This window comes from Lissotriton vulgaris, chromosome 8 (genome assembly GCF_964263255.1).
Source record: "Lissotriton vulgaris chromosome 8, aLisVul1.2, whole genome shotgun sequence".
NCBI lineage: Eukaryota > Metazoa > Chordata > Amphibia > Caudata > Salamandridae > Lissotriton > Lissotriton vulgaris.
In genome coordinates this window covers 47,991,154-48,018,899 of record NC_141696.1, presented here as the reverse complement: position 1 = coordinate 48,018,899, position 27,746 = coordinate 47,991,154, and the positions used below count along the sequence as shown (strand labels likewise).

Genomic DNA, 27,746 nt, shown 5'->3' with positions numbered 1-27,746 from the left:
GTAAGTCTGAGTATTAACCAGCGTGCAAAAAGTCCTCTACCGATCTGGATAGTGCCCCATAAGGGTTACTATTGTCTACAGGGCAACGGTAAGAATCCGAGAGCTCAGTTAGGGAAGAGTGTTTGCGCTGAGACTTATGTGTTTCCGTCTCAGTCTTCCCCAGCGTTTTTAGCAGCCAAGGGTACCTATTTTGTCTGCTACGATAAAGCAAACACATGGTTGCCCCATGATTTTTCGGGCACATGTTTTGTTACCTTTCTGTTACCCCCCACTTTCACAGCTGCGGCAGATTATCACAAGATGAGAAGTGCTAGAGGTGTCTTTAGCCAAGAAGACACTGCAGGACAAGAATTGGGTGATTTCTTCAAGGGTTTTCTGCCATTTTGGGGACCTATGGCTAACAGTAGGAATATTCGTCAGCTTACGAGAGTGGTTTAGTCCACCATAGTTGAGACTGCCGGTGCCCTTGGTAATCTGACTGCTGAGCTCCAGTCGGATAGACTTATGACACTTCAGAATAAAGTTGCCCTAGACGTTATCTAGCAGATTGAGGGGGAGTTTGTAGATTGATTCAATCGAGCTGCTGCGTTTTTATTCCGGATAATGCTCCGTCAGTCTTCCAAGCCATTTCCAAATTACATAAGATCTCCGATTCTGTCCAAGATTGGTCTTTGATGGGATGGTTATGGGGATTGATATCCACTTGGGGTTGGAAGATTTTGATGGTCATTGGTATGGTCTTAGCGATTCTGTTCATGTTCTGTCTCTGTGTACAGTACAGTGTGCTCCGGCTATTTGTAGCCTTTGTGCTACTTTATGCGAACGGAAGCCTGCCCGGAGGGAGATTCATAGTAATAAGATGATTCTACAGCAGCATATCGATGATCTGATGAATATAGATCCGGATTCAGATTAAATTGAGTATGGGTTTATTGCCTATGATAGGGCCAAAGGAGGGTCTGTGGTTCCGTGATTCCGAAATGGGTTCGATAGTGCTGAAATCCGATTTATAAAGATTGTCGGAAATTGACGATCTTGGTCGATACAGACCGCAAATGATGAGTGTAGCGTGTCTGAGTGTTTTCGTATGAATCGATATAAGAGAACACTCTGTATTTGAGGATTTAGTTTGAACCCTTGGGCTCCATTTTGTAATGTGGCAGCCATCTTGTATGGTTGCCCTAACATAGGCCCTATGACCGTGGCCGATCGAGTCCTTGACACGTACGCCCTAGTTGACTCTTGGTTAGCCTGGCCGAACTGACTTTTCCCCTGGGGCGAATCCTGCTGAGCCAGTTCCTTGGTTAGCAGCTGCACTGATAGAGATCAAAGAGCAGGACGTGGTCCGACTTTATGGCCCACCGTTCCCACTCCCCTATCTCCTTCCCATCTGTTTCTGCCTTTCCTTTACAACATGTTTATCGATCTGAGTTGAAGGTTTTAAGATGGGTTTGTCCAGCCTGATCGAACAGGAAACTAGCATATGTGCGATCGTTTTTGGTGGGCTGGACAACGGAAAGTGGGATTAGCTTTGACTGTCGTGATTCGTTACTTTTTGAAATGCTACTTGTTCATTGGTTCATTTTGTATGCACCAAATGTAAATTGTGATGTGCCAGAAGCGTAATTTTCGGCATAAAAGACCGAGTTTTGTTCATTGAGGTCGTGCAGTCTCTTTCGAACTACCAGTGTGTACTTCGTAGACCTCTGTCCCTGGTTGCAACCATTAAACTTTGGTCTTTGACGTCATCGAGAAGTATCCCGTGTCTCTGTTTGCCAAGACAGGGGAATCCGGGGTCTTTGGGTGTTGCCCTGACACCGCTGGGTTATTGTAATAGTATTGGTTCCGAGAAAAACCCAGTACCTCAATGTGTGCGTGTGACACCACGTACAGGTATGTTTGACTTCGTTGTACTCACCGTCTGCGCCGTCGTCAGTTTCTATGTACGAGGTGGTGGGCGTACAGGACTGGTATGGGGTTTATGTCTTGTTTGTCGCGTACCGGGGTGCGGGTCGGGCCGGACTCTGCTTTAAGGGCAGTTTTTGACTCTCGTACCAAAAGAGCCGTATGGAGTGTCTTCGACACGGATCGTACTTCCTGGTACGGATGACGCGGTCTATTTACGTTCGGACGTAGCGTGAAGTGTCAGCCGAATGCCATTGGTAAGGACTTTCGATTTGTATGGAGTTTTTTACGAGTCATACGGAGTGACGCTTTGGATTGGGATCGTACTTGCAGATTCGTACAGAGACGTGTACGGGTACGATTCGTACAGGGAAAAACGGTTCGTACGGAAATTTGAAGCGCTTTTTTCCGGATCGGAATCGAGCCCTGAATGTTGATTTTTGTAGGTGTCGCCATATACATTGATTGAAATGATAATAGCAACCTTATATTGCTGTGTTTGGGTATGTTTTAAGGATGCTGTTTATCATTGCTTTCTCAAAGTCAATGATTATTTTTTGTGGAAAATAGTCATTAGTATGTTGTTTGACTTGGGTTAGTATTTCCTGATAGGTAGATTTCTGTTTGTTTGGTAGGAGGGCATATAGGAAGGGAATATTTGCATTTTGGAAATGACCGTGGATAGTGTACATTTGGTAAAAAGGTTTAGGACATACTGAAAAAGTACCGGCCATCATCCAAGTTTGGCATTGGTTTAGTTTAGTCATGTTGTTTGCTGTGGCAAACAGAATAACTCTTTTATCTTTAGACTTGTTGTCATATAGTATAAATGGTTCTTTACTGTGAGTTACAGAGAGTTCAGGGGGAATTTGCACTTCTTCGAAAGTTGTTGGTGTGGGAGGAGTAGTTGATGTAGCTCTTTTTTGTCTAGCTATAGTTCTTTTAAGGGATTCTATAGATGGTAGTTGGCTAGAAGCATGTTGGGGCAGTACACTTAAATGTTGTTTCAAAATAGCAGTTGTTGGTTGATAAGTACTAGTACTAGCTTCTTTGAGAGAATCAAGCATTTCTCTAATCTCTATTTCAGTTCCTTTGGGTGGGTGATTATGTTCCTTAGTATAAGTAACAGTGGTCTCCTGAGTGATAGCTCTACCATAACATTTGCTAGAATAGTATTTTCTGCACTTCCAAAAAACTTTCATATCTTTCTGTTTCTCTTGAGTGTAAACATAACCCATAAAACATAGAAGAATTTTCCCTTTTTGAGAATAAATACATTTTGCTCCTTCAGTCATGCTTGCCTGTTGGTGCTAGGAGAAATTCAAATTTGAATATTAGGAAAGTTTTTGAATCATGTATGTTGTATTCTAATAACACAATTTTGCAAATTTATTATTTACCTGTATATGTCTATGTTGATTTCAGGTGTTGCTTTTCTTCAAACTGTTCTTTTTGGGTGTTGCTTTTCTTCAAACTGTTATTTTCTGTGTATTTATTTTGTACCTGTGGAGATTGAGAACATGTGTTACAATCTTTTTAAAGCAGTTATGTTTCTTTGGTTGTGCTCTGCTAGCTAGTTTGTACTTTTTTACTTATCACTTAAGGTTTTAAATCATGTTTTAAATTATATACTTACTTTTTATATTTTTTCTTAGAAGTGCAGATGTTGTGTAGGTCTTCTTTATTTCTTTTCCTCTGTAGAAAATAGAGTAGAAGTAAAAGATATGTTTTAGGTATTTGTTTTTTAAATACATGTTTGAGCTTTTAGAGTTAGGTTTTGGATATATATAAAGGTGGTAGTACTTACTTTAGACAGGTCTAGTTGGTTTTCTGTTGAAGTCAATCAGTTTTCTTTCAGCAATCCTGCAGAGTTTCCCCTTCCTTTTGTTTGGAGATTTTGACTGCAATTTTAGCTGGTTTAAATCTTGTTTTTATAGCATTAGTTTAATTGTTTCTGAAAGTTTATTGGTTGTTTAAATTGATAGCCTATTCCTATATGTGCATTTAAATTTATTTAAATTTTATGCTAATTAGTTTCCTTATATGGGTGACGCCAATTACTATTTTTTTATGTGTAAGGGACTTTTTTTCTATAGTTAATGCCTTTTTTCCCATTGAAAGTGCAAGAATCTTTATAATGTGCGGTAAGAAATGTTTTATAATTTGTAAAAGTTGTTTATGTGTTGTAAAATGTTTGTTTGATGTAAATGTTTATTTTTAAAACTTTACAATATTTATTGTATGTTGTATATATTTTATAAAAGAGCTTATGGTTATTTGTGATGCATATAATAAGTATATTTCATTACAAAGTGCATTATTTATGTTTTTTGAAAAATCGATGTTTAACCCCTTGCGTGCGGCGGGAATTTCCCGCCCATTTTGACTCCGCCTTGCGCGGGCGGAGTCATGACGGAACGGTTCCGTCATCAGCACAGCTCACCCGTAGCTGATGACGGAACCGCTCCGTCATCAGCATGCAAGGGTTTAAATGACGATATATTTGCATTCTATATTTTTGGGTTCGATATTTTGGCTATGTTTCACATTAAGATGTGAAAATCGATGTTTTTAAATGCGATAATATTGTTGGTCGATATAGTTGTAGTTGATATGTATTTTTACCAATATTCTGGTTTCGATATTTTTGTGTTTTCTTGTTTAAGAATTGGGAGTCGATATTTTTGTAGTCGATAATTTGTCACCGATATTTTGCCTAGTCGATATTCGGTCATTTGAGTTAATGTCAGTGATTCGTGAAATACACTGCGCATTGACTCCAGTTTCCAACACACCTACTTTGTGAGGCTCGGCACCGACAAATCGCTTTGTGCTGTTTGTATTGCCAACAACCCTGTGGAATGATGACGCATCACTTCGGAGCTTCTCGCATCTCGACTCTCGACTATTGGTGCATTTTTGATGGTGCACAGCTTGGAACCGATGCATCACCTATATCGAAAGGATCAACAACAACGCATCACCTTCCTTGCTCCGCATATCATCTTCAACATTGACACATCCAAGCTACTGTTTCAGCGGGACAAGGCTGATCCATGTTTCCGAACCTTGTGCCATTACGGTTGGCCTGAACCTTTGGATTTACCCCGGTCAACCGCGACCCGATGTCCCTGGTTGACACTTTAAGCTTTTAAGCACCATATTTTCATTTATTCTTTATAAATGCACAACTATGGTTATAGGTATAGGATTTTTGTCCTTTTGTTCTTGTTTTGTTCATATAAATATAAGCTATTTTCAGAACTGGTGAGGAGTGTTTTTATGGTAGTTTCACTGTGTTATTGTGTTCACAAATACTTTACACATAGCCTCTTTTTTTTTGTAAATGATCTTCATTAGTTTTGACAAAGTAACATCTTTAGCATTTGCATGATGATACAATCCAACATTGACATTGCAAAATAACAGTGATTTAATAGGCATAGGTCGAGGTTCAGGGAGAATTCGAATAGGGAGCAGGAAAGTCCACCTTGTTAAAGTGGCACTGCATCGTTCTATGGTGTAGTACGTTCACAAATAATCAAGTAGATCAGAAAAACTAAGGAGGAATCCACCATTGTTCCACAAAGCAATGGCTCTATTAAGTCATATATATATACAAAATTAAGATAACAAGAACAAGAGGAACAATAGGAAAGGGAAAAAGGAAAAATATTGATCTCATTATGTAAATGTCAGTCTGAGTGCACCTGTCGGTGTAACATATCAGTGGACAATATACATGTAGCTGTGTGGGTGTGGTCGTTTGTCAATGATGAATGTGGCTAGCGGGGATGGGGGGGGGGAGAGAGAGAGGGGAGAAGTGGAGGGGGAGATGGGCAGTGGGCAAGGAAAAGGGTGTGAGGGGCCGAATCGCCCAGTGGCCGAGGTGGTGCATACCCATAAGTCAGTGTTGGTCCCGTGGACCTAAAGGAGCGGAGGGTCCTATGGCAATGAGTGGGTCTGGGTGGGGTGGCGTGCCGCGGCTAATTTAGTCTCGATCACTGTCAGGTAGTTCTGCCATTGAGTTGGAATTAGTCATGGGAGCGCTGTCGCTCGCTCTGTAGCTGCCAGTTGGGTTGTGCGTTCTGACACTAGCACCCTGCGGAGATCGAGCAGACATGCGCACGTATTGGGACCCAGCGGCGCTTTCCATGCCACGGCTATCTTACGTTTGGCGAATCTCAGGGCCAGATCTAAAAATGGATTCAGGCTTTTACGGGATGCGCTGCGTCTCATGACACCCAGCAAGAAGCGGAGAGGTTCTGCCACCACCCGGACGCCTGCCGCCTCTGCAAGTGCAGTGGCCACTTTGGCCCAGAATTTTTGGATACCGGTGCAGGTCCATACCATGTGAGTGAATGTGGCTCCTGGGTCCCGACATCTAGGGCATATGTCATCGCTAGTAGGGTGCATGTGCGCCAATTATGGGGTGTGATGTACGTGTGGTGGAGGTAGTTAAATTGAGTAAACTTCAGTCTGGTGTTTTTCGAGATAATGTTTGGGTGATTAAGGCATTGTGTCCACTGCTTATCAGAGAGAGTATTGGAATGTTCGGCGTCCCAGTACTCTTGGAGCGACGATAATACAGGCGAATCGTCTAATCTGAAAGAGGTGTAGATGGCTGTTACAGCTTGCTTCCCCCAACCATTTGTGAGCAGAGTTTGTAGCAAGTGGGACGCTCTACTCGGTCGGTATCCCATGCTCGCAAGGAATGGCACATAAGCAGAGCGTGCAGCAGGAAGGAGCCCTTTGGCACCTCATATGAGTCTACAAATTCCTCGAACATTTGTAGTTGTGAGTCTGCATACATGTCTCCCCATGTGTCCAACCCTCTCTCCCTCCAGGGCCTCAATTCCTGGTATCGATGGCAGGAGAACGTATCGGGAAGTATCTCCAGGGGCCTAGCCAGGGAAGTATGGCACAGCCCGGTCCCTGCATAGCACGTGTCTGGACCAGCTCCGTCTGACTGCTGCCATTAAGATATTGCCTCGTTGTCTCTGGGTTGGGGTAGTTGTTTCCGACATCGATTTCAGCAATACTGCAGGACCCCAGGCCTAGGCCACGTGGCCACCTCGGAGAGATTGCTCTTGGCGAGCTACCGCATTGGCCACTGCAGTTGTGCTGCAGCATAATATCGCTCGTAATTTGGGGCACCCAAGCCGCCTAACGATAGTGGCAGGTATAGTTTACGGAGAGACACCCTGGCTCTTGAGTTCCCCCATATCAGGGATACTACTAAAGATTTCAGCTCCCTGAAAAGATTCTGGGTCAGGCATTAGAGAAGTTTGTAAAAGAAATACAAAAGCTGCGGGAGGATCAGCATCTTGGTTATGGCCACCCGGCCCATGGGGTCAAGGGGAGGTCCAACCAGAATAAAAGAGTCGAGCAGGCTCTGATTATGGCCCGACCAAGATACCATCAATAGTATCTGCCCCCAGATGATAGACCTGACCTCTAGAGATTTAAAGGTATTGAAAGCCCATATCTGAAAGAAACATGTTATAGATTCCTTACCTTAGAATTACCCCCAGGCATCAGACTGGATCCGGAAAGTTTTTTCTTCAGCAGTACCTCTGTGCGTCGAAAGGTGGCATTGGTCGGCTCTGCATCCATTGTGTTTAAGAGGTCCATGATTGATTGCAATGTCTCAGTCCGACCTCGTAAGCAGATTAATGCGTCGTCCACGTATAGCGAAACTATGTGTCACCAGCCATCGACATGTAGACCCGAATAAGTGACCCGTTGGCTCAGTTGGCACGCCAATGGCTCCATGGCCTAGGCAAAAAGAATTGGCGACAGAGGGCAGCCTTGGCGTGTAGCTTGCTCTATCAAAACAGGCGGGAAAAAGTGCAACCCGGCCTTACCCTGGGGTGGGGCTTAAAATACAATAGTCGTATACACCGTATAAAGTTGGGGCCGATGCCGAACCCAGTTGTTATCACCTCTATGAGATAGTCCCAGCTCAGAGTCTCCAATGCTTTTTCAATACCTAAGGATGTGATCCAAGATTTCTCCGCCTCACCCAGCCCCCATTCCAGCAGTGCCAACAGGCTGCGTAGGTTCAGGCCAATGTTCCGCCCTGGTATGAAGCCATTCTGGTCTTCATGAACCAATAAGGGAACTACAGCGATTAACCTATTCGCTAGTAACTTCCCGAGGATCTTGTAATCGACGTTTAACATCGATAAAGGGCAATATGCGGCCATTTAGAGAGGGTCCCGACCTGGTTTTGGTAGGATTACTAGTGTCGCTTCCCTCAGGATGGGTGGTAGTGTGCCCATCTCAAAAGCTTTGGTATACATATTGGCCAACCTGGGTGCCAGCAGTGCGGAGAAGGTGGAGTAAAAATCTGATGGCCAGCCGTCCGTCCCCGGTGTCTTGCCGGTTGCCAGCTGGTCAATTGCATCCGTGATCTCCTCTACTGCAATGGGTTCCTTTAGGGAATCATAGTGGGCTGATATGATCTGGGGAGTTGTATCTCTGTGAGAAAACCCTGAATATCAGTATGGTCCCTGTGGCCGCGTACAACGCTGAGTAATATTCATAGAATTATTGATTAATTGCTTCCTGTGTATTCACTATGGTCCCAATGTGTGAAAAAATGGGGGAACCCCTGAAACACGTTCCTAAATCAGGGAGATTATCTAGTATGTGAATATCACCATTTAGGAACAATGAAAATATAAGTGGACCTGGGCATAAATAGTATACATCATGTACATGCCATCCAGTACAGTTGTATCAAAAATATATTTTTATTATTTGTTTTAAATTTATAAATATATGTAGAAAACAGTAAATACAAAGCAATTGAATCAAACAATTACATCCTTAGATATCAGTTATCAATTCTGACAGTCACATTACTACTTTTTGACATCAGTATGTTCAAAAACATTCAAATATTCAGGTTATCAGAGGACAAAGTGATCATGTCATCAATATGAATGGTTAACATGGCTAATGAAAATCTGACACACATTTTCATTAGCCATGTTAACAATTCATATTGATGACATGATCACTTTATCCTCTGATAACCTGAATATTTGAATGTGTTTGAACATAATGATGTCAAAAAGTAGTAATGTGACTGTCATAACTGATATCTAAGGATGTAATTGTTTGATTCAATTGCTTTGTATTTACTGTTTTCTATATATATTTATCAATTTAAAACAAATAATAAAAAAATATTTTTGATACAACTGTACGGGATGGCATGTACATGATGTATACTATTTATGCCTAGGTCCACTTATATTTTCATTGTTCCTAAATGGTGATATTCGCATACTATTCACTATGGTCCTTTGCCCCTGCCTGCAGGGCCGGTCGCTCCACACACCGCGCAGCTCCCTCCGTGAGTGCCGGGACCCTTGACCCCCACGCGGCTGCCTCGCACAGCCTTGTGCTTGGGTTGCCGTTCTGCAAGCTGTTTGCCTGTCTGTGCCCCTGACTTGGTATTTCGTTGTGCCTACTGTGCCTGTGCCCCTGTGATTGTATTTTTTGTGCCTTCGGTGCCCTTGATTTGTCGCCGTCCCATTGTCCTTTCCCGCCGCTTTTCCCGTCCCCGTGCTCCGCTGCGGCCCCGCTGCGGCCCCGCCCCCTCTTTTCTTTCTGTAACCCTCCCTCCCACTTCGCCAATTATGGAGGTCGCTGCACGGGAGCACAGCGGACGAGCGTAGCTGGTGCACCGAATGTGCGCCGAAGGCGCGCCAAAGGCAAGCCCGTCTACGCCCGTCCGCGCCTGGACCGACCCCTGGCCCCCGAGAACGCCAGCCCACACGATGGACGTACTACCCCACCACTCAACGCTGGCCGGAACCCCGCCTACTACTGAGTCACCCCGAGACGCACCCACGGACCCTTCGCCTGCCAAGCCTGCCTCCAGACCTGCACCACCCCCGCCAAGCCAGACACCAGCAACAACCACCTCAAGTGCATCTTGCTCAACACCCGCTCCGTCCACAGGCACGCCGTGGAACTCTGGAACCTGCTCGACGCGACAGCACCAGACGTCGCCTTCCTCACAGAAACCTGGATGAACGCCTCCTCAGCGCCCGACATCGTCATAGCCATCCCGGACGGATACAAGATCACCCGGAGGGACCGCGTCAACCAGACGGTAGGAGGCATCGCCATCGTACACAAGAACACCATCCGCTTCTCGACCAACTCCGACGAAACCTCCACCGCCGCCGAACACCTCCACTTCCAGATACACACCAACCCCAAGACCACCCTCCGAGGCACCCTCATTTACAGACCCCCGGGACCACGCACACAATTCAGCGAAGACATCGCAGACTTCATCAGCCCGCACGCCCTTCCCTCCGTCGAATACATCCTCCGAGGTGACCTCAATTTCCACCTGGAGAACAACAATGACAGAAACACCACCACCCTGCTGGACAACCTCGCCAACCTCGGACTCAAGCAACTGGTGAACACCCCCACCCACTAAACCGGCCACACCCTTGACCCCGTCTTCTCATCCAGCAACCACATCTCCTTCAGCCACTCCACCGGACTCCACTGGACCGACCACAGCTGCGTCCACTTCAGCTTCAGAAGAACCACAACCCACCACCACCCACAACAGGTTCCCCGCCGGAGCTGGAGCAAGATCACCGCCGAGCAGCTCACCGCCTCCCTCAGCCTGAACACTCCCACTAGCACAATGGACCCCAACGAAGCAGCCAGCAACCTCACCAAGTGGCTCACCAACTGAGCTGACGACCACGCACCACTAAAGAACCCTTCCCAGCAGACCCGGCAGCAAGAAAACCCCCTGGTTCATCGACGAACTCAAGGACTCCAAGATGAACTGCCACACCCTTGAGAAAGCCTGGCAGCTCGACCAGACCACAGACAACAGGACCGCCCTCAAGCACGCCACCCGCAAACACCATCAGCTGATCCGCGCCACCAAGAAGACGGCACTCAAAGAACGACTGGACAACAACGCCCACGACAGCAAGGAACTCTTCAACATTGTGAAAGAGTTCTCCAACCCCAGTGCCGGAAACAACGACATCACTCCCTCGCAAGGCCTCGTTCTTCCACCGCAAGATCGCCGACATACACAACAGCTTCAACGCACCAACCACGCACCCAACCATCGAACCAACGCCAGCCACCACCACCCTCTGCAACTGGATCCCGATCAGCACCGAAGATACCACCCACACGATGAACTCCATCCACTCCGGATCACCAACCGACCCCTGCCCACACCACGTCTTCAACAAAGCCGACGCCATCATCGCACCCCATCTCTGGGACATCATCAACACCTCCTTCCACACCGCCACCTTCCCGGAGAGCTGGAAGCACACCGAGCTTACCGCCCTCCTGAAGAAACCAACGGCGGACCCCACTGACCTCAAGAGCTACCGTCCCATCTCGCTCCTTCCTTTTCCTGCCAAAGTAATCGAGAAGACCGTCAACAGACAGCTTGCAGCCTTCCTCGAGACGAACGGATCCCTCGACCCCTCGCAGTCCGGGTTTCGGGCCAACCACAGCACCGAGACCGCCCTGATCGCAGCCACCGACGACATCAGAGCCCTGATCGACAACGGGGAAACAGTGGCCCTCATCCTCTTGGACCTCTCTCCGGCGTTCGACACTGTCTGCCACTGCACCCTAGTGCAGGGCCTCAGCAACATCGGAATTTAAGAGAAAGCACTGGAGTGGATCATCTCGTTCCTCGCCGGAAGAACCCAGAGAGTCCGCCTCCCCCCGTTCAGATCCGAGGCCACCGAAGTCATCTGCGGCGTACCACAAGGATCTTCTCTCAGCCCAACCCTCTTCAACGTCTACATGAGCCCCCTCGCAGCCATCGCACACCAACACAACCTCAACATCATCTCCTACGCCGACGACACCCAACTGATCCTCTCCCTCACCAACGACCCCGCCACCACCAGAGCCAGCCTACACGAAGGGATGAAAGACATCGCCGATTGGATGAAGAACAGCCGCCTGAAACTGAACTCAGACAAGACGGAAGTCCTTATCCTGGGATCGTCACCCTCCGCCTGGGACGACTCCTGGTGGCCCCCTGCCCTGGGCACCGCTCCCAAGCCAAAGGACCACGCACGCAACCTGGGCTTCATCCTGGACTCCTCCCTCTCGATGACTAGTCAAGTCAACGTCGTTTCCTCATCATGCTTCAACACCCTGCGCATGCTCCGCAAGATCTTCAGATGGATCCCCACAGAAACCAGGAAGACCGTTACCCAGGCACTCGTCACCAGCTGACTGGACTACGGGAACACCCTCTACGCCGGAACTACAGCCAAACTTCAAAAAAGACTCCAACGCATCCAGAACGCCTCCGCACGACTCATCCTGGACATCCCCCGACAAAGCCACATCACCGGACACCCGAGAGACCTGCACTGGCTCCCCGTCAGCAAGAGAATCACGTTCAGACTCCTCATCCACGCACATAAGGCTCTCCACGACCTGGGCCCCAAGTACCTCAACGACCGCATGACCTTCTACACGCCCACCCGCCATCTACGATCGACCAGCCACGCCCTCGCCACCGTACCACGCATTCGCAGAGCCACTGCCGGAGGAAGATCCTTCTCCTACCTGGCAGCCAAGACTTGGAATTCCCTCTCCACCCACCTTCGGCGAACCCAAGACCATCTCTCCTTCAGGAAGCAGCTCAAGACCTGGCTGTTCGAGCAGTAACATACCCCTCTCCCCCAGCGCCTTGAGACCCTCCCGGGTGAGTAGCGCACTTTACAAATGCTGTGATTGATTGATTGATTGATTGATTGATTGATTGATTATGGTCCCGGCAGAAGTATATATGGCGGTGACGGGGGTTGGGAATTATCGGATGGCAGTAGCCACACGAGCAACATACCTGCCTTGTCACCCTCCCTATGTCTGTGTGCCAGATATGTCTTGTAGTCCAATGCGCAAAGGTCATCCATTGCGCTCTTGTATGCCAGACGGGCCTGGGCTAGGGAAGGGCAAACCTGGGGGTCAGTGGGAATGATCTGCTTATGGCTCTTTATTTCTGACTCATGAGTGTGTAGCGCATCGATCAGCGTCTTCCGCGCGCCATATGTGGTTTTGATGGTGTGTCCACGAAGAACAGCCTCGAAAGCGTCCCTGTCAGGAATCTGGTTCACAATCTAAGAAAGGCCAATGTCTGGGGGCTATAACTGGTTTGAGTAGAACAGTGTTCCCACAGGAATCGTGATGGCCAGTCCTGGACAGGATTAATAAGGGCATGTTCCCTTAAGATGGCTACCAGCGCTATGGTTAGTGCTGCAGCCTACCTGCAGTGAGCGCAAGATTCTAAGCACAGCTGAGGCTCGCGCTCGCCCTCAACTGTGCAAACTTCACTCAAGACCTTTACGAGTTAACAATGCTTGAGAAAACATCTGAGTTAGAGTCAGTGTTGTTTTAGGCATTCTCACAAATTCCGACGGCAGAATTCAGCTTTGAATAACGTGTTGGATGTTTTTTCCTGTTTCCAAATAAAAGATGTCAGTTCAGAGACTTCGTGACAGCCGAATTGTCTCCAGTCGCATTCCTGTCATTCTTCCTGCTCAACAGAACTCTGGCAGTCACGCAAGTACTGCTTATTGCTAAGTTTGAAATATTTGCTCTTGCCAGCGTTTATGTTTCCCCTCAGTTTAATAAAAGAAATCCATAAAATGTTTCTAAAAACTAATTGTTATAGTAATTAAAGAAAAGTTATTAGTATCAAAAGACTTACCTGAATTAAGGAGCTCCAGTCTGTTTCTGTCAGCTCCTGACTTCCCTGCGAAGAAGATAAAAGGATATAGCAGAACCAATTTCATACCATAGTTAAGCATATCTAACTTTAGCACTTAACTAGGAGAGAAGCAATTGCCAAGTCAATTAGGGTATCTTGACTGTAGAGAAAACTGCGTAGCAAGAATACAGAAGTAGCAGTTGACTGCAGACACCAGATACCAGAAGACGAGGCAGTCTCTTGTCTGTCCCATTCCCCTTTCCCTCCCTGGAATTATTTCATACTCCCAGAAAAAAGCCTCTGGAATGTGGAGGTAAAGTCTAAGGGGCATAGGGACCTAGCACTATTCTGCTCCTGTTAAGTATCTGGAAAAACTTCAAGTAAGACTTTTCTGACGGTCCCATTCCACTCCCACTGACGAAGCAGTACCTGCATTTGTTGAAAGATATAATTCAGTGTGGTCCAGAAGGGAGGCCTGGGAGGATGAGTCAGCAAGTGCGGCACTCGGTAGTCGCCAGGTCGAGATCGCTAGTCGTCTCATGCTCCAGGACAGTCTCAATTGTAGCAGGCGTGATTAGAAATTGCACGCGCCAAATATTCAGCCTGCAGTATACTGAGAAGAGCATTTTCCGAGCAGAATACAATATCTATTTGTGTATATAAGTCACACATCGCTGAGTAATGCGAATAAGTGCTTGTCTGGGGATGGATTCGAAACCATACATCGTGCATCTGCATGTTGGATACCCATTCCGACATATGTTGTGACAGCATAATAGGTGGTGCAACCCGGGAGGGGAGGGCAGGAACGGTCTAGATCAAGAGCTTTTAACCCATTAAATTCACCACCCCAGTACATAGGGGCAGTGGGATCGTAAGTAGGGATGGTGTGAGTGTTTGTAAGAAGGTGGACTGGCCCAAGTTCGGGGCATACAGAGATACCAATGCCATCGGGGACCCATTCAGAAGGCCTTCCATGATAACAAAGCGGCCTTGCGTATCTACCCTGGAGTGTAAACTGCAGTGGGGTCCCCGGTGTAACCCAAATAAGCACACCCTGGGCATATCCCGAGTACGTAGTGCCCAGTATCGTGCCCCTCTAGTGTTTGTGGAGTGATGCAAGTGTTTGTGCAGTGAAATGTGTCTCTTGTAACAGTGCAAACATGACCCCATGGTTGCACAAATATTGCTATACTTTGTGGCGTTTAGCACATCCCACCAAGCCCCTCAAATTCCAGGTCAATAAAACATAGTCTCCAACTGACATTTACTTAAATGCAAAAAAAGGAGTCCGGCGTGGAACTTGCCACTAGCTGTCAGCCCCCACCCCCCATGACCCTCCCAAACAGTATTGACAAATTATATGTAGGCCTTATTCAAATCCACCTTTGCCACTGAATGCAGGCAGACAAAGAGATGGACATATGAATAAAGAGTTCCTAACTACCCACGCCAGGCCCCCTTGCCAACGGGCACTGGGCTATTCGCACTAAAATGTAGATCTAATAAGCAATGAAATATATAAAGAAAAACCTAAATAAGAATCAAAAGCATGCTGTATCAGCTACTTATCGCTTGTTGGGGAGAGTGTATCAGCGCTGGTGGATAGTGACTGTACCGCCTTCCATGAGTCAGCCTGGCTCCTGGCACACATGTGCAGACTGTCCAGTCATTGTAACAGAGGACTGCATAGTGTCTGGAACGTTCAGCCCAGTGCATCTGTGGTTTGTGGAGTGAGGGCGGGCCGTCCCCGACAACACCTCAAGTTGCAAGGCCGTGATGGGGACTGTCCGATCCATGGACTTGTCGGAGTCCGAGTCCAATCTGAGGGAGGGTGTGGGGGTGCTTATGTGCTCTGCTGTTCTGATGGCTTGTGCTCGCTCCTCGGCTGACTGTACTTTTGTTGGGTGACGCATACGGCCCCTGCCGCGGTCCCTACGTGGCTTGACTAGTGTCCAGGACTGGGAAGAGTCCGTTGCTAGTGTTGGAGGCCCTGCTGATCAATCCAGGTTCATGCATCCTCAGGCGTATTACAGAAAACTGTGCTCTCCTCATAGCGAATGCGAAGGTGTGCTGGGTATTGGAGGGAGTACTGGATGTCATGGTCCCTCAGGCATTTCTTGACCTCCAGATAGGAGGAACGGTCGTGTTGCACTGATAGAGTATAGTCTGGGTAGATGTGGACCGTGAATTTGCTGACTTGTCAAGGGCCCCTGGTGCGAGTAACTTGCAGTATGTGGTCTCTGTCACATTAGTTAAAAAATCTAGCGACAGTTGGTTTGGGAAAGGCACCCGGGCGAGGAGAGCCCCTCGGCACCCTGTGTGCCCGTTCAGTAGAGAAGGACTTCGACATCTTACCCTGTAGAATGTCTTGGGAGAACCATTTCTCTAGATAGAGTTCCATATTGGGGCCCTCTGCTCGTTCTGGGAGGCCCTCGATACGTGCATTGTTTTGTCCTGAGCGCCCGTCCATGTCCTCCACGCGTGCCTTTAGGTAGTCCATCTCCTGCTGAAGGGATTGCAATTGAGTGGTTGCCGCTGTCACAGTGGGGCGCAACAACGCCAATGTGGATTCGGAATCTTCCACTTTGCCCTTCAGTTTCTGGTGATCTTCCGGTAGGTACCCCATATCTATGCTCAGCAAGTCAATCTTCATGCCCAGGGTAGTTCTGCTGTCGAGTATTGCCGCCAGAAGCTCATCAAAGTGGTGTGAATTAAGCATGGGCGAATTTTGCGGATCTCGCGTTCGCGAATTTTGCGGATTTGCAAACTCGCAATCCGCAAAATCCGCGAATTCCCGCGAATTTGCGGATTTTTTTTTTTGTGTTCGCCCGTGTTTCTGCCAGTTCGCGAGGGTTTTTACAATTTCGCAATTTGCGAACTTACCTGTCGGGTCGCAAGTTTTGCGAACTTGTTGTTTCTACGTGTCCAGCCTGTTTGGGACACTCTTCTTCATCACTGCCACTCTCTGTCACCACTGCCACTCTCTGACTACTCATGCCACCCTCTGGCCCACCCATGCCACCCTCTGTTTCATCACCACACCCTCTGGTTGTCCAGTGTACATTATTTTCGGCAAAGCAAAGCACACCTTCCCTGCCTCAAGTGACCTGAATTAATTTGGGGCTGATTAATGTGTCACAGAATATTTTTTTAGCTGGCACCTGCTTCCTTAGTGCGCCCTGATTAGTGATCTTTTGCACTTGCTAAGTGCTTTCATTGTTGCAAAATTAGTTACAACACCTGCCCTGCCCCAACTGACAATAATGAATTAGGGGCTGATTAATGGATTTTAACTTCCAGCCTGGCTCCTGCTTGTCTCCCTTAGCTGTAATTCAGGACCTTTGTGGCATATGTGTAACTATTCTGAGGTTCAGAGCAGGGTCACATAATAGTTGCAACTGGCAACTGAACTCTGGAGGGGCCCCTCAGGAAGCACTACAGGAAATGGCTACTAATGATGAGCGTGAACTTTTGAACCTGGCAAGTAGTTTCAGTTTTGCTAAGATCGTATTTCTGCAATTTAGCACTTATTCGCGGGGCGCGAAGTTGTACTGGGAAGCCGCGAACTCACGCAAACAGTGCGAGTAGTGCGAGCAAAATCCGCTGCTCGCGGATTTGCGGATTTTGCGGGAGATTCACGAATCTCGCGGATTGCGGATTTCCCGAAAATCCGCAAAATCAGCGAGCGGAACGGATTTTCCGCCCATACCTAGTGTGAATGGTCATTGCAGTCTCTCAGAGCAGAGGGACCCGGATGGTCCACACTCCTCGTGTCCAGGGGTGCCGACGCTTCTTCTAGAGGTGGCGCCTGAGACGTTTCTGCTCTAGGTTTACGCATCACACTGTCCGTAGGGGGCAAGGGGCCAGACACCAGTCCAAGTTTCCTCACAAAGGGTTGAAAGAACCTATGGATTAGGAGCAGCTCACTTGTGGGGTGCAGATAAATTGGGGGTGCGCGGCATGCTAGTAGCAGGTTGTCTCATGCTGTAGGCCACCATTACATACACAGCCGCAGAAGCCCTCAAGGGATCACCACTCCCGTTTAATATCAGCAATAGGTTCAGACCCACCAGGCCTGAGTTCCTGTATGTGTGCAGGCACTTCCCCCCTGCCTCCTCGCCTCCAGCTCGCGCAGGCTTCAGGTTTGTCCCAAGAGTCTGTCACGTTGACCTCCCCTGTGATCCTTAGTGGGAGGTATAAAGGGACAGTGTTGAGGAGCGCGTGATCCAGATGGGGCACCCATGTGTGTTTTCTGGGGGGAGGAGACCTAGGTCCGGGCAGCCCTGTCTAGCGCAGTGATCAGAAAGGGTCCTAGCTATGCACACACCTTCTCAGGGGAGAGTTTGTGGCAACCCAGCTGGCTCCCGTTCTGCAGAGGTTCCCTCGTCGCAGGGTGAGCTGTTGTGTATATAGGCCGCGTAGCCTAACGTGTCTACGCTACGATAAAATGCCCCCAACACCATATCTCGTATTTAGATGTGGGGCAGGTATGTCCCGAGGCAGGTCCTGGCGATTAAACAGCGGGATTGAGATTGGTTACCGGCCCCGTCTGAAGCCGGGTGGCAAGACGTGTGCGCGTTGTCACGTCTCTGTTTGGGGCTGCCGGGCCTCAGAGGCGCTGCAACAGTGCAGGTAGGATTCGGGCCCGGGCTGCTACACCCGACAGCCGACAATTCCGTAGCAAGCAGGAGTCCGTGCAAGAAACCTTCTGGTGCAGTTTCCACAAGAGGTATTCAGCCAGGCTATGGGAAATCAGGATTTTGCCGGTGGTTGAAGAGCAGAGCTTAGAGCTGTGCGACCGCTCTCGCTACCATATTAGCCACGCCCCTTTCACATTGCCTCTTAAGTTAAGCCTCCCTCCTCTGTCCCAAGCTACTAGAGGGTGAGCAAAGGTTAATTTATGGTGTGTATCTGACTTATCTTGGTTAGGATTGTTGTTCATGCTCGGGAAGGGTTTCTACCTCTGCCAACCACAAACCCAAGTTCTAACACAATAGAACATTGTTTTTTAAATCCAGAGCGTTTTTACAAGGGGTACATGTTGCAAAGTCATCCTGTGCCCTGGGCACCTCCTAACGTTTTGCTGACTGATACTGGTGGTAACCGACTCTGACTGACCCTGGGCTCTGCCTGACCAGGCCCAGGGCCGGTGCTATGCTGAAAGAGACACATTAAAATACAGTTAAAACACCTACATACACTAGGGTACACAATGGTATGGTGGGGTACCCCTGTGATTGGCATGACCTACTCTATAGGCCCCTAGTATATATTAGGGTAGGGGGATTGAAACTACCTAGAAGGCCCTAGTACCCTAGGGCATGGCATTTTAGAGGCCAGCAGCTCTTTTTGCACTTGTATGAGTGCACTGTTGAAGCCTGAGGTCAGTTTAAAAGCAGCCCTGGTTGCCAGGGGTGGGCATGAATTTCTAAGGTACACCCTTATAAAATGAGTTTTCTATATGTATGGGTAAAGTGACATTTCACATTTCACTCCCCACATATTGGTAAAGTGCTGCTCAAATTAGACTTTGATGCTAGGATCACTGTGTAGATTGAATCTGCAATATTTCTACAGATTCAGAACATCTAAAGTCTCCCCTAGTTGCACATGGGGTGGGGTTCTTGTACATATAAGACAAGTTCTTATGAAATATGTTTTTTGTAAGTCCTGGTGCTGGAAAAATGGCCTAAGTAATGTTTCCCATTGCAAATCCCCTATTACATAGGTTAACATGGTAGGAAGTTATTGATTAATAACTCTTGGTAGGAGAGGGCTAAAAATGCCATTCAAAGACTTCCCAGAATGGTATTATTAAATCCAACAATATCATATTGTTGAATTTCTCCAATACTGTACATACAAGAAGTTATAGGACTTTCTTGTTTGTAAGTCCAAATTCAGCCTTCCAGTGGTCTGTCCTGATTGGTCAGTGTTAAGTGGATTAGTCAGGCTTCCTTGAAGAGGTCATAAAGATCCCCTTGGGCTAACTAGCTATGCTGGCAGGGCAGTGTGCTGTTCCATAGGAATGCCAGGCCAGAAATTGTAAACTATGTTCTTCAAAGAGGAGAGTAGAGACCTGTGACATTTACAGCTCTGAAAATCAAATCCCACCTTAGGCAAATGGTAGGATTAAGGAAGGCATGAGCAGATGCAGGGGGGAGAGTCTAACTAAACTAGCCATCCTAGGGGTGTGTTTAGCCAGCTCTTGCCTCCTTGCTGGAAAATCAGCCATTATGGATTTGGAAGATTTGATGAACTCTTGGATAAAATATTGCCACCCTCTACAGGATGTGGTCATATATTGGAGGAGTTACCCTGCTCTCATTGGTCATAAGTGACCTCCTGCTTGACCCAGAGAACTACGAATAAGTATCTGAAAGCGGCAGAGACCTCCAGATCTGCTGCTTGAACCTTACTAAAGCAAGAAGTGCCCTGTTGAGAAGTTTTTCTGTGCAAAGATTTCTAAGGCCTGACCTCTGAAGACTGCACCATCTGAATCTACAGCTCTGTGGATTATCTTGCTGGAAAAGAACTAAAGAGTGGACTCCCTGAAAGCTACAGGATAAAAGAGCTCATCTGGAAAATCACCAACTAAATCTACACCTTGGAGAACCATCAGTGGATTTGTAAGGGTTTTTTACCAGTGGATTGTGGGAAGTGAAGACCTCAACTTTCAAGGACCATCTTGGAGCTTCCAGACCCTTGCAGTGAATTTGAGACACTTTTGGACCCCTTGAGGAACTTTAGGAAGAAGTTCAAGAAGTTTGGAGAACTTTGGACCAAATCCGCTCATAGAAAAGGTGACCAGGAGCAATCGCAAAAGCCAAGCCGCCTGCCTTCCATCGCATGCCGGCCTGTATACCTGGGTTGCCCCTCTGAAGCGATCTTGAGAAATTGTCCATGTCCGTTCCAGGGAAGATGACCGGGACCTCGTCACAAGTCAGGCCGCTGAACCCTCAACAAATCCGGACTCCTGGGAGCTTCAACGGGCCTGGTGAAGAAAAGCTCCAGAAAAGTTTCTAAGTGTGAAGGTAGAAACTGAGACCGGGACCTGCCGTGAGCTGTAGCCGCTCAGGGCTCCAGCGCCCGGCCTGCACTTTGACTTTGGCCTGGTCTATCCCGAACAGGTATCACAATATGGTGCTATAATCTTCTAAGTGCTATATTTTATTAAATCTTTGAAAATTCATATCTCCGGTTCCTTACATTGGATTTTTGTCGTTTTGGTGTCATTTTAAAGATACAAATATTTCCTATTTTTATAAATTGGTGTTGAATTTTGATTATGTGTGGTGTCTTAATTATTTACTGAAATTGTGTTTTTAAATGCTTTACATACCTGTCTTTGAAGTTAAGCCTGTCTGCTCGCAGCCACGTTACCAAGGGTTGAGCATAGGAATAATTTTCTAAGACCTATGCTCAGTCCTACCATGTATTAGTGGCTTTATTGCCAGTGGCAGACCTACATTTGCCCCAACCAAAACCCCACTTTCCAACAGTACACAGTCTACTGCATCTTTTCTTTGAAATGTCTCCATTGCTTACATACGTATAGCAGTTTCTTGGAGCATCTTACATACCTTTTACAAGACATTTTCCTCTTGATTCAGATCCCAGGGCAGAAGACAAAGTGGACCAAGCTTTTTTAGGGAATCTTTTTCATAGTGCAGTTCTGTATTTGTCCTTTAACTTATTCTGCCATTTTTGGGATGGGCCTGCTACTCTGTTCAGTGTTTATGGCTATAAATTAAAATCCCTTGGAGGAGCAGGAATAACTTGTAATCCTACGGCCAGATTCACAGAACTAACTTAAGACAAAATCCTAAACTTACTACCATTTTGGTATTCATAGAAGGCACTTACTCATTTCAGTATTCACAGAAGTGAGGAGTCTTCTGTGAATACCGAAAGTCTTAAAATTAGGATTTTTCTCAGTTTAGGAGTAGTAAAGTTAGGACTCCTAAATGCCTTCTGTGAATACCAAAAGTCTTAAAATTAGATTTTTTTTCAGTTTAGGATTCCTAAAGTTAGGATTCCTAACTTTACTACTCCTAAACTGAGAAAATTCCTAATTTTAAGACTTTCGGTATTCACAGAAGGCATTTAGGAGTCCTAAAGTTAGGATTCCTAACTTTACTACTACTAAACTGAGAAAAATCCTAATTTTAAGACTAATTGTCAATTGTCAAAAATACCTTGTTTTGTATTGTCTTTTCAAAAGAAAAGTTTGCAAGTATTTTGTAAAAGTGCTCTGGTATTCTGCTTGGCGGTGGCACAGTTTAGTGCATTTGACTATAATGAAGATTTCAATGGAGGAGCACAAGGATTACAGGTAAGTAACAGTTTCTTCTTCTGTGCTCTTTGAAATAAGTATCATATGAGGCCACAATCTGCAGTAGAAAAACATCCCTCAATGATCCATGGTTATTCGTATTACATATTTTGAGCATGATTATAGCCCCTTTTTAAAGGGGTCAGTGTTGCGGGTGGCACCAAAAGTAAGGTCTATGTTAGGATTGAATTTGGCGTTAGGAAAATTACTTTTTCACAACGTACATTTAGTTCACATAGTTCCAAGCTGTACTTTTGGGTGTCATAACGAGTGTGGCAGATTCCTTTAGATTGTGAGCCATCTGCTTAGGGTTGGATCATGGTGATGGTGATAGCAGTGCTGAGGTAGGCTAATGTTTCACCTGGCTGGCCATGAGTACTTATGCAGGAGGAGGTTCACCTATAAATTGGGAAAGGAGCAGAGGCCAGTACAGCGCCTCTTTCTTCGTCATGTAATTGGTTCAAGGGTTTGTGATGCTTAGCAATGTTCTCATGATATTGTTGAGCAGAATGTTATTTATTAATTCGCGGTAAATATCCTTTACCCTTCAGTCTTTACAACGACCTACCTTTGCAGTAAAGTCAATACCCTGACTGAGACGTTACCATATGTTACTCTACCACGCAAGTTGTTAGAGCGACTTGGTGAGGGGGCACATTGTTGGACTGGTGTTGGATTTTTAAGTCCAACACCTTCCCTACTGTTGCACAAGCTTGAGTTGGAATAGTATTTTATACTATTTCAAACTCCAGGGCCCCCTAAAGCAAGTCGTTGTTATGGCTTGCATGCTAAAGTAACAAATGGCAATGTTGCAGTCAGGTAGTGACTTTGTTATAAATGCATGCGGAGTAAATGCATGCGCGGTTCTGTCATACAGACTTAATTAGCATACCACAGGGGTGTCAGAGCGCATTACAGTATTGAAGAAAGACTGATATTACATAGATTCAAACTATTCCAAAGATCAAACTTATAGAAGCATTAAAACAGAATATTTTTGTTTTTGGTAGCTCCTCAACGACCATAAACATTTGAAATTTTTGGCTAAAGGCAGAATATACATCACCAACTTCTGGAACCAGGTGGATGTTGTGGCAATTAGTCTCTTCACAGTCGGCGTAGTCTGCAGGTTGGTATCGTTGTTGCTTCCCTGACCTAGACAGTACATTTATTTTATTTAGAAGTGTCTTATATAGCATGGTCCACAACCTGTCCAGTGCACTGGAGTGATTTCCAGAGTAACTAAGATGCTTGACAATGCCTTGCAGTGTCAACAACGTGACACTTTAAAGCAGCCTATACCACTTTCTGCCATTGGTAAACTAAAAGCAAATGACACACAAATAATGAACGAAATGTGGACCAAATCAAACATTCACCCCCAGTCAAGAGATCTGGGTTAAATCCATCATTCTTTTGCACATTACACCACCACGGTTTAGAGCCATATGCAAATCAGTCTTGACCCTTCTCCTCATGGGAACAGTCCATCCCGAACTGCCAAGCCAGGTACTCCTTGCACCAGAAACAAGCATCCAGGGACCGGTTTCTGGGTATCACACCTCATCAGCTAGGCTATATTAAATCCAGTTGCACACTGAGTCTGGGACCCAAGTCTGGGCATGCACAGAGCACTTAGGGCGAAAAAGCAAAAGACACACAAATCATGTATGGAACGCAGAACAAATTAAACTTATACTCCAAGTCAGGACATCTGTGTTAAATCCATTGTTCTTTTGCTCACCATGCCACCCCAGTTTATACGCAAATCAGTCTTGACCCTGCTCCTCATGGGATCAGTCCAGTCAGAACTGCCAATCCAGGTTCTCCTTGGATCAGAAACAAGAATCCTGGGACCAGTTTTGGGCTATTACCCCTCATCAGCCAGCTTGTTTGAATGCAGTGGCAAAGTGAGCCTGAGACCCAGATCTGGGCATACCTGGAGCACTTAGGGCTAGAAAACAAAAGACACTGAAATGTTGGACGGAATGTGGAACAAATCAAACATTCACCCCCAGTCAAGAGTTCTGGGTTAAATCCATTGTTCTTTTTCTCACCATGCTTTCCTAGTTTAGACCCAGCCAAATGCAAATCAGTCTTGACCCATCCTTCATGGGAACAGTCCAGCCTTAACTGCCAAGCCAGGTTCTCCCTGAACCAGAAACTAGTATCCTGGGACCGATTTCAAGCTAGCCTGGCTGATGACGAGTGATACCCCGAAACTGGTCCCAGTATGCTAGTTTCTGGTCCAGGGAGGACCTGGCCTGGCAAGTTGGGCTGGACTGTTGCCATGGGGAGTAGTGTCAAGACTAATTTGTATATGACTGGATTTAAACTGGAATGTCATTGGGAGAAAAAAAAACTATGGATTAAGGCCCAGATCTCTGTACTGGGTGAACGTTTGACATTGTTCAGCATCCCATCCGTCAATTATTATTTTTGTATTTGTCACCCCGAATGGGACAGGTATGCCCAGACATGGGTCCCGTGCCCTCCATGCCACTTGAGTCAAGCTAGCCTGGCCGATGAGGGGTGATACTCAGAAACCGTTCCCAAGATGCTTGTTTGTCATCTGTTGAGCACCTGGCCTGGCAGTTCGGGCTGGAATGTTCCCATGGGGAGCAGAGTCAAGACTGATTTGTACATGGCTGGGTTTTAGACCTGGACTGGCATGGGGAGAAAAAACCAATGGATTTAGGCCCAGATCTCTGCACTGTGGTGGATGTTTTATCTTGTTCAGCATTCTGTTCATCAATTGTTCTGTTTGCATTTGTCCCCTGAGTTGGACAGGTATACCTAAACGTAGGTCCCGTGCTCTGCATGCCAATGAAGTCAAAATGGCCTGGGTGATGAGGGGGTGGTACCCCGAAACCGGTCCCAGAATGCTAGTTTTTGGTTCAAGGAGGACCTGGCCTGCCACTTCGGGCTGGACTGTTCCAATGAGGAGCAGGGTCAAGACTGATTTGCACATGGCTGGGTTTAAACTGGAATTGTCAGGATATGCTCTGCAGAATCTGGTTGCCGCAAGTAAGGGTCCACCTCCTGACGTTACCAACACCCTGAGTAAGATGCACAGAGTATTCGAACAATCAGGCGAGGGAAAGGAAAGGGAAGGAACAGCAGGGAAGGAAACCTGAAATAACAACAGACAATAATATAAACAGTGCATGGAATTCAATGGCTACTCTTGTGTGATCGCACTAAAAGTCCTGTATACCTGATGTAGAACTGAACACCGGCATCAATGAGATACGCTTCCACGAATGATTACTGATCATATAAGTAACCTAGAAGAATAAAGAGTACACATGAGCATACATCACATAGCCATTTTCAAACAACCAAGTTTGTTTATAACCACATATACCATATGACTTCCTGCAGGCCTTATTGAATAATAGGTTTTCTGTATAATTTTGTCCCAGAAGGATTAACCTTTCCCCATTGTTATCCAGTCTGCAGTGCGAATTACACACACCGCAATGCACAATGTGTTAAATGATTAAAGAAAAGAAATGCAACTAAAAAATAAATATGCTTACATGTGGTTCTTATCACCAACATGTTATCTCCTTTCTCTTTTCCCAAGTATCAGAAAGAACACGGCAACACCTGGTTTCGACCTCCACCTCGCTCCCCTTCTTATACCTAGTCCAGTGCTTAATACAGAAGTGCACACGGCAACGCGTGGTTGCGACCACCACTGCGTTCCGCTTCACTTCAAGAAGCTAAAGCCAAATGTCACCATAAGGAAAACGGCAGCACGTATTTGAATACACCACCGCGCTCCGTTTTTAATCAATACCAATTCCTTCAAAAGAAGGGAACATGGCAGCGCGTAGTTGTGACCACCACTGAGCTCTGCTTCACTACAAGAAGTTATAGCCAAATGTCACCATAAGGAAAACGGCAGTGCGTGGTTATATACACCACCGCGATCCGCTTTTAATCAATACCAGTGCCTTCAAAAGAAGTGAACACGGCAGGTAGTGGTTGCGACCACCACTGCGCTCCTCTTCACTTCAAGAAGCTATAACAAAATGTCACTAAAGTAGAACGGCAGCGCGTGGTTAAATACACCACCGCGCTCCGCTTTTAATCTTGGAAACTGACAAACCCAAAAAAAATCAAAGAAGCGGCAGCGTGTGAAAGCCATGAACACGCTCTGAAGCAAGGAAATGAATCCTACCTTCCTGAAAGTCATAAGACTCCTGCTGCACTCCAACACGCCCATAGACGGGAACAGAATACTCCAGGAAGGCGAGCAAATCCAAATGGAAGGCTGAGCTTCCGACTCTGAAGCTGAGAACCAGGAAACAAACGAAATACGCACACCGATCATTGCGCTCGTTCACCTAAGTACCTCCTCCCAGCTAGGATCATGGGAGTTGTAGTTCCCTTCTATGTGAGGCAGGTGCCGCTATGTCAAATCTGACAGGAATGGTGTAGGGAGAAAAAAAATGATGGATTTAGGCCCAGATCTCTGTATTGTGGTGAATGTTTTAAATTGTTCAGCATTCTGTCCATCAATTATTGTTTTTGCATTGGTAAACTGAAGACATGCTGCAGTCAGTTCTCCAGCTGTGAATTCATATGGTATTTGTAAAGTGCACATCTTGCCTCTTGGTCTTTTGATCCTGGGCATGGCTAGGCCTGTGGGGATTGAGGATGGCATGCAATAAGGTACTGATTCAGAAGGTGGGTTGTTGTCCTGGGAATGGGGTGGAGTTTACTGTACTAGTTTCAATACAGACTTGGAGTTGAGTCCATCCTTTTAGCATTTTCACCATCTTCAGAGAGACGCTTTGCCACCTAAAATGTCGAACGTGGTACTCAAGGCCCTCATCCATATTACAGATAAACATGTGCTGTTGGCCAATTAGGTGTGTGTTCTTAAGTTTTTCTTCTCTATCTGCATCGAGGAGGATATGTCATCTAGTGACTAAGTGGCTGATCTTCAAACCTAGATGCCTGGTTGTATCCTGGCTTTCACACTATCAAAGAGTAGGTAGGGTGTTTTGCTCAAATCATGCTAGTATACTTCTAGCATTGTGGCATTTACCTAACGCATAGGTTGCTTCTTGTGTTGCCATACATTTGTGCCCCTTCTGGTTTCAATCATATTTTGTTTTTGAGAAGTCTGTTCTGGAATACTATCTAGAATACACCCTTCTTTGTCATGGCTAAGTTCAAAATGAAACACACTTAAGTCAGTGTCCTAAATGTGTGCCATGTACAAGTTGGAATACCATTGGCCATACAAGGGGCATAACATTGCACCTGCTAACTGTACTGTCTTTTTGGCTTAACAGGGCAGTTATCTGAAGGCCTCATGTTGCTACACATCACACATATACACAAAATGAGTTTATTGACTGTCTTCAATCATTGAATCTTTTGAGAGTGCCCTCTGGAGATGTTGGTTAAAAGGACTGTTAGTCATTTCCTGAATCAGCCAATCAAATGTTGTGGATATTCACAGTAGGCAACAAGTAATTTGTTGTCATTGTGATTGCTGCTCCATTCAGCATTCACATTCTCCTATATTCAACAGAAGCTATTGTTACTTTGTTTCCCCCCAGGTCTTCTGCCCTTCTTCATTGACGGATTACTAGGATCCATTCTGAACAAATGTGATGCCCTTGCACGCCTTCAGTGGGAGGCCAGGCATTGTCACTGGTGGAAGTTATGTTCTGATCAGAACCCCCAAACCTCTATGAACCCCTCCCATGAGTAAACTTACCACTTGCA

General features: G+C 46.4%; 1 protein-coding gene across 1 annotated transcript in view; it reads left to right on the top strand.

The window, feature by feature from the left end:
- LOC147693352 (transient receptor potential cation channel subfamily M member 2-like) overlaps window positions 1-27,746 on the top strand; it is a 3,804,886-nt gene that overhangs the window by 1,709,383 nt on the left and 2,067,757 nt on the right. The window contains exon 18 of the mRNA XM_086935946.1: window positions 23,006-23,124. Within this exon, the coding sequence (XP_086792072.1) occupies window positions 23,006-23,124 (119 nt within the window). The remainder of the gene's footprint in view (window positions 1-23,005; window positions 23,125-27,746) is intronic.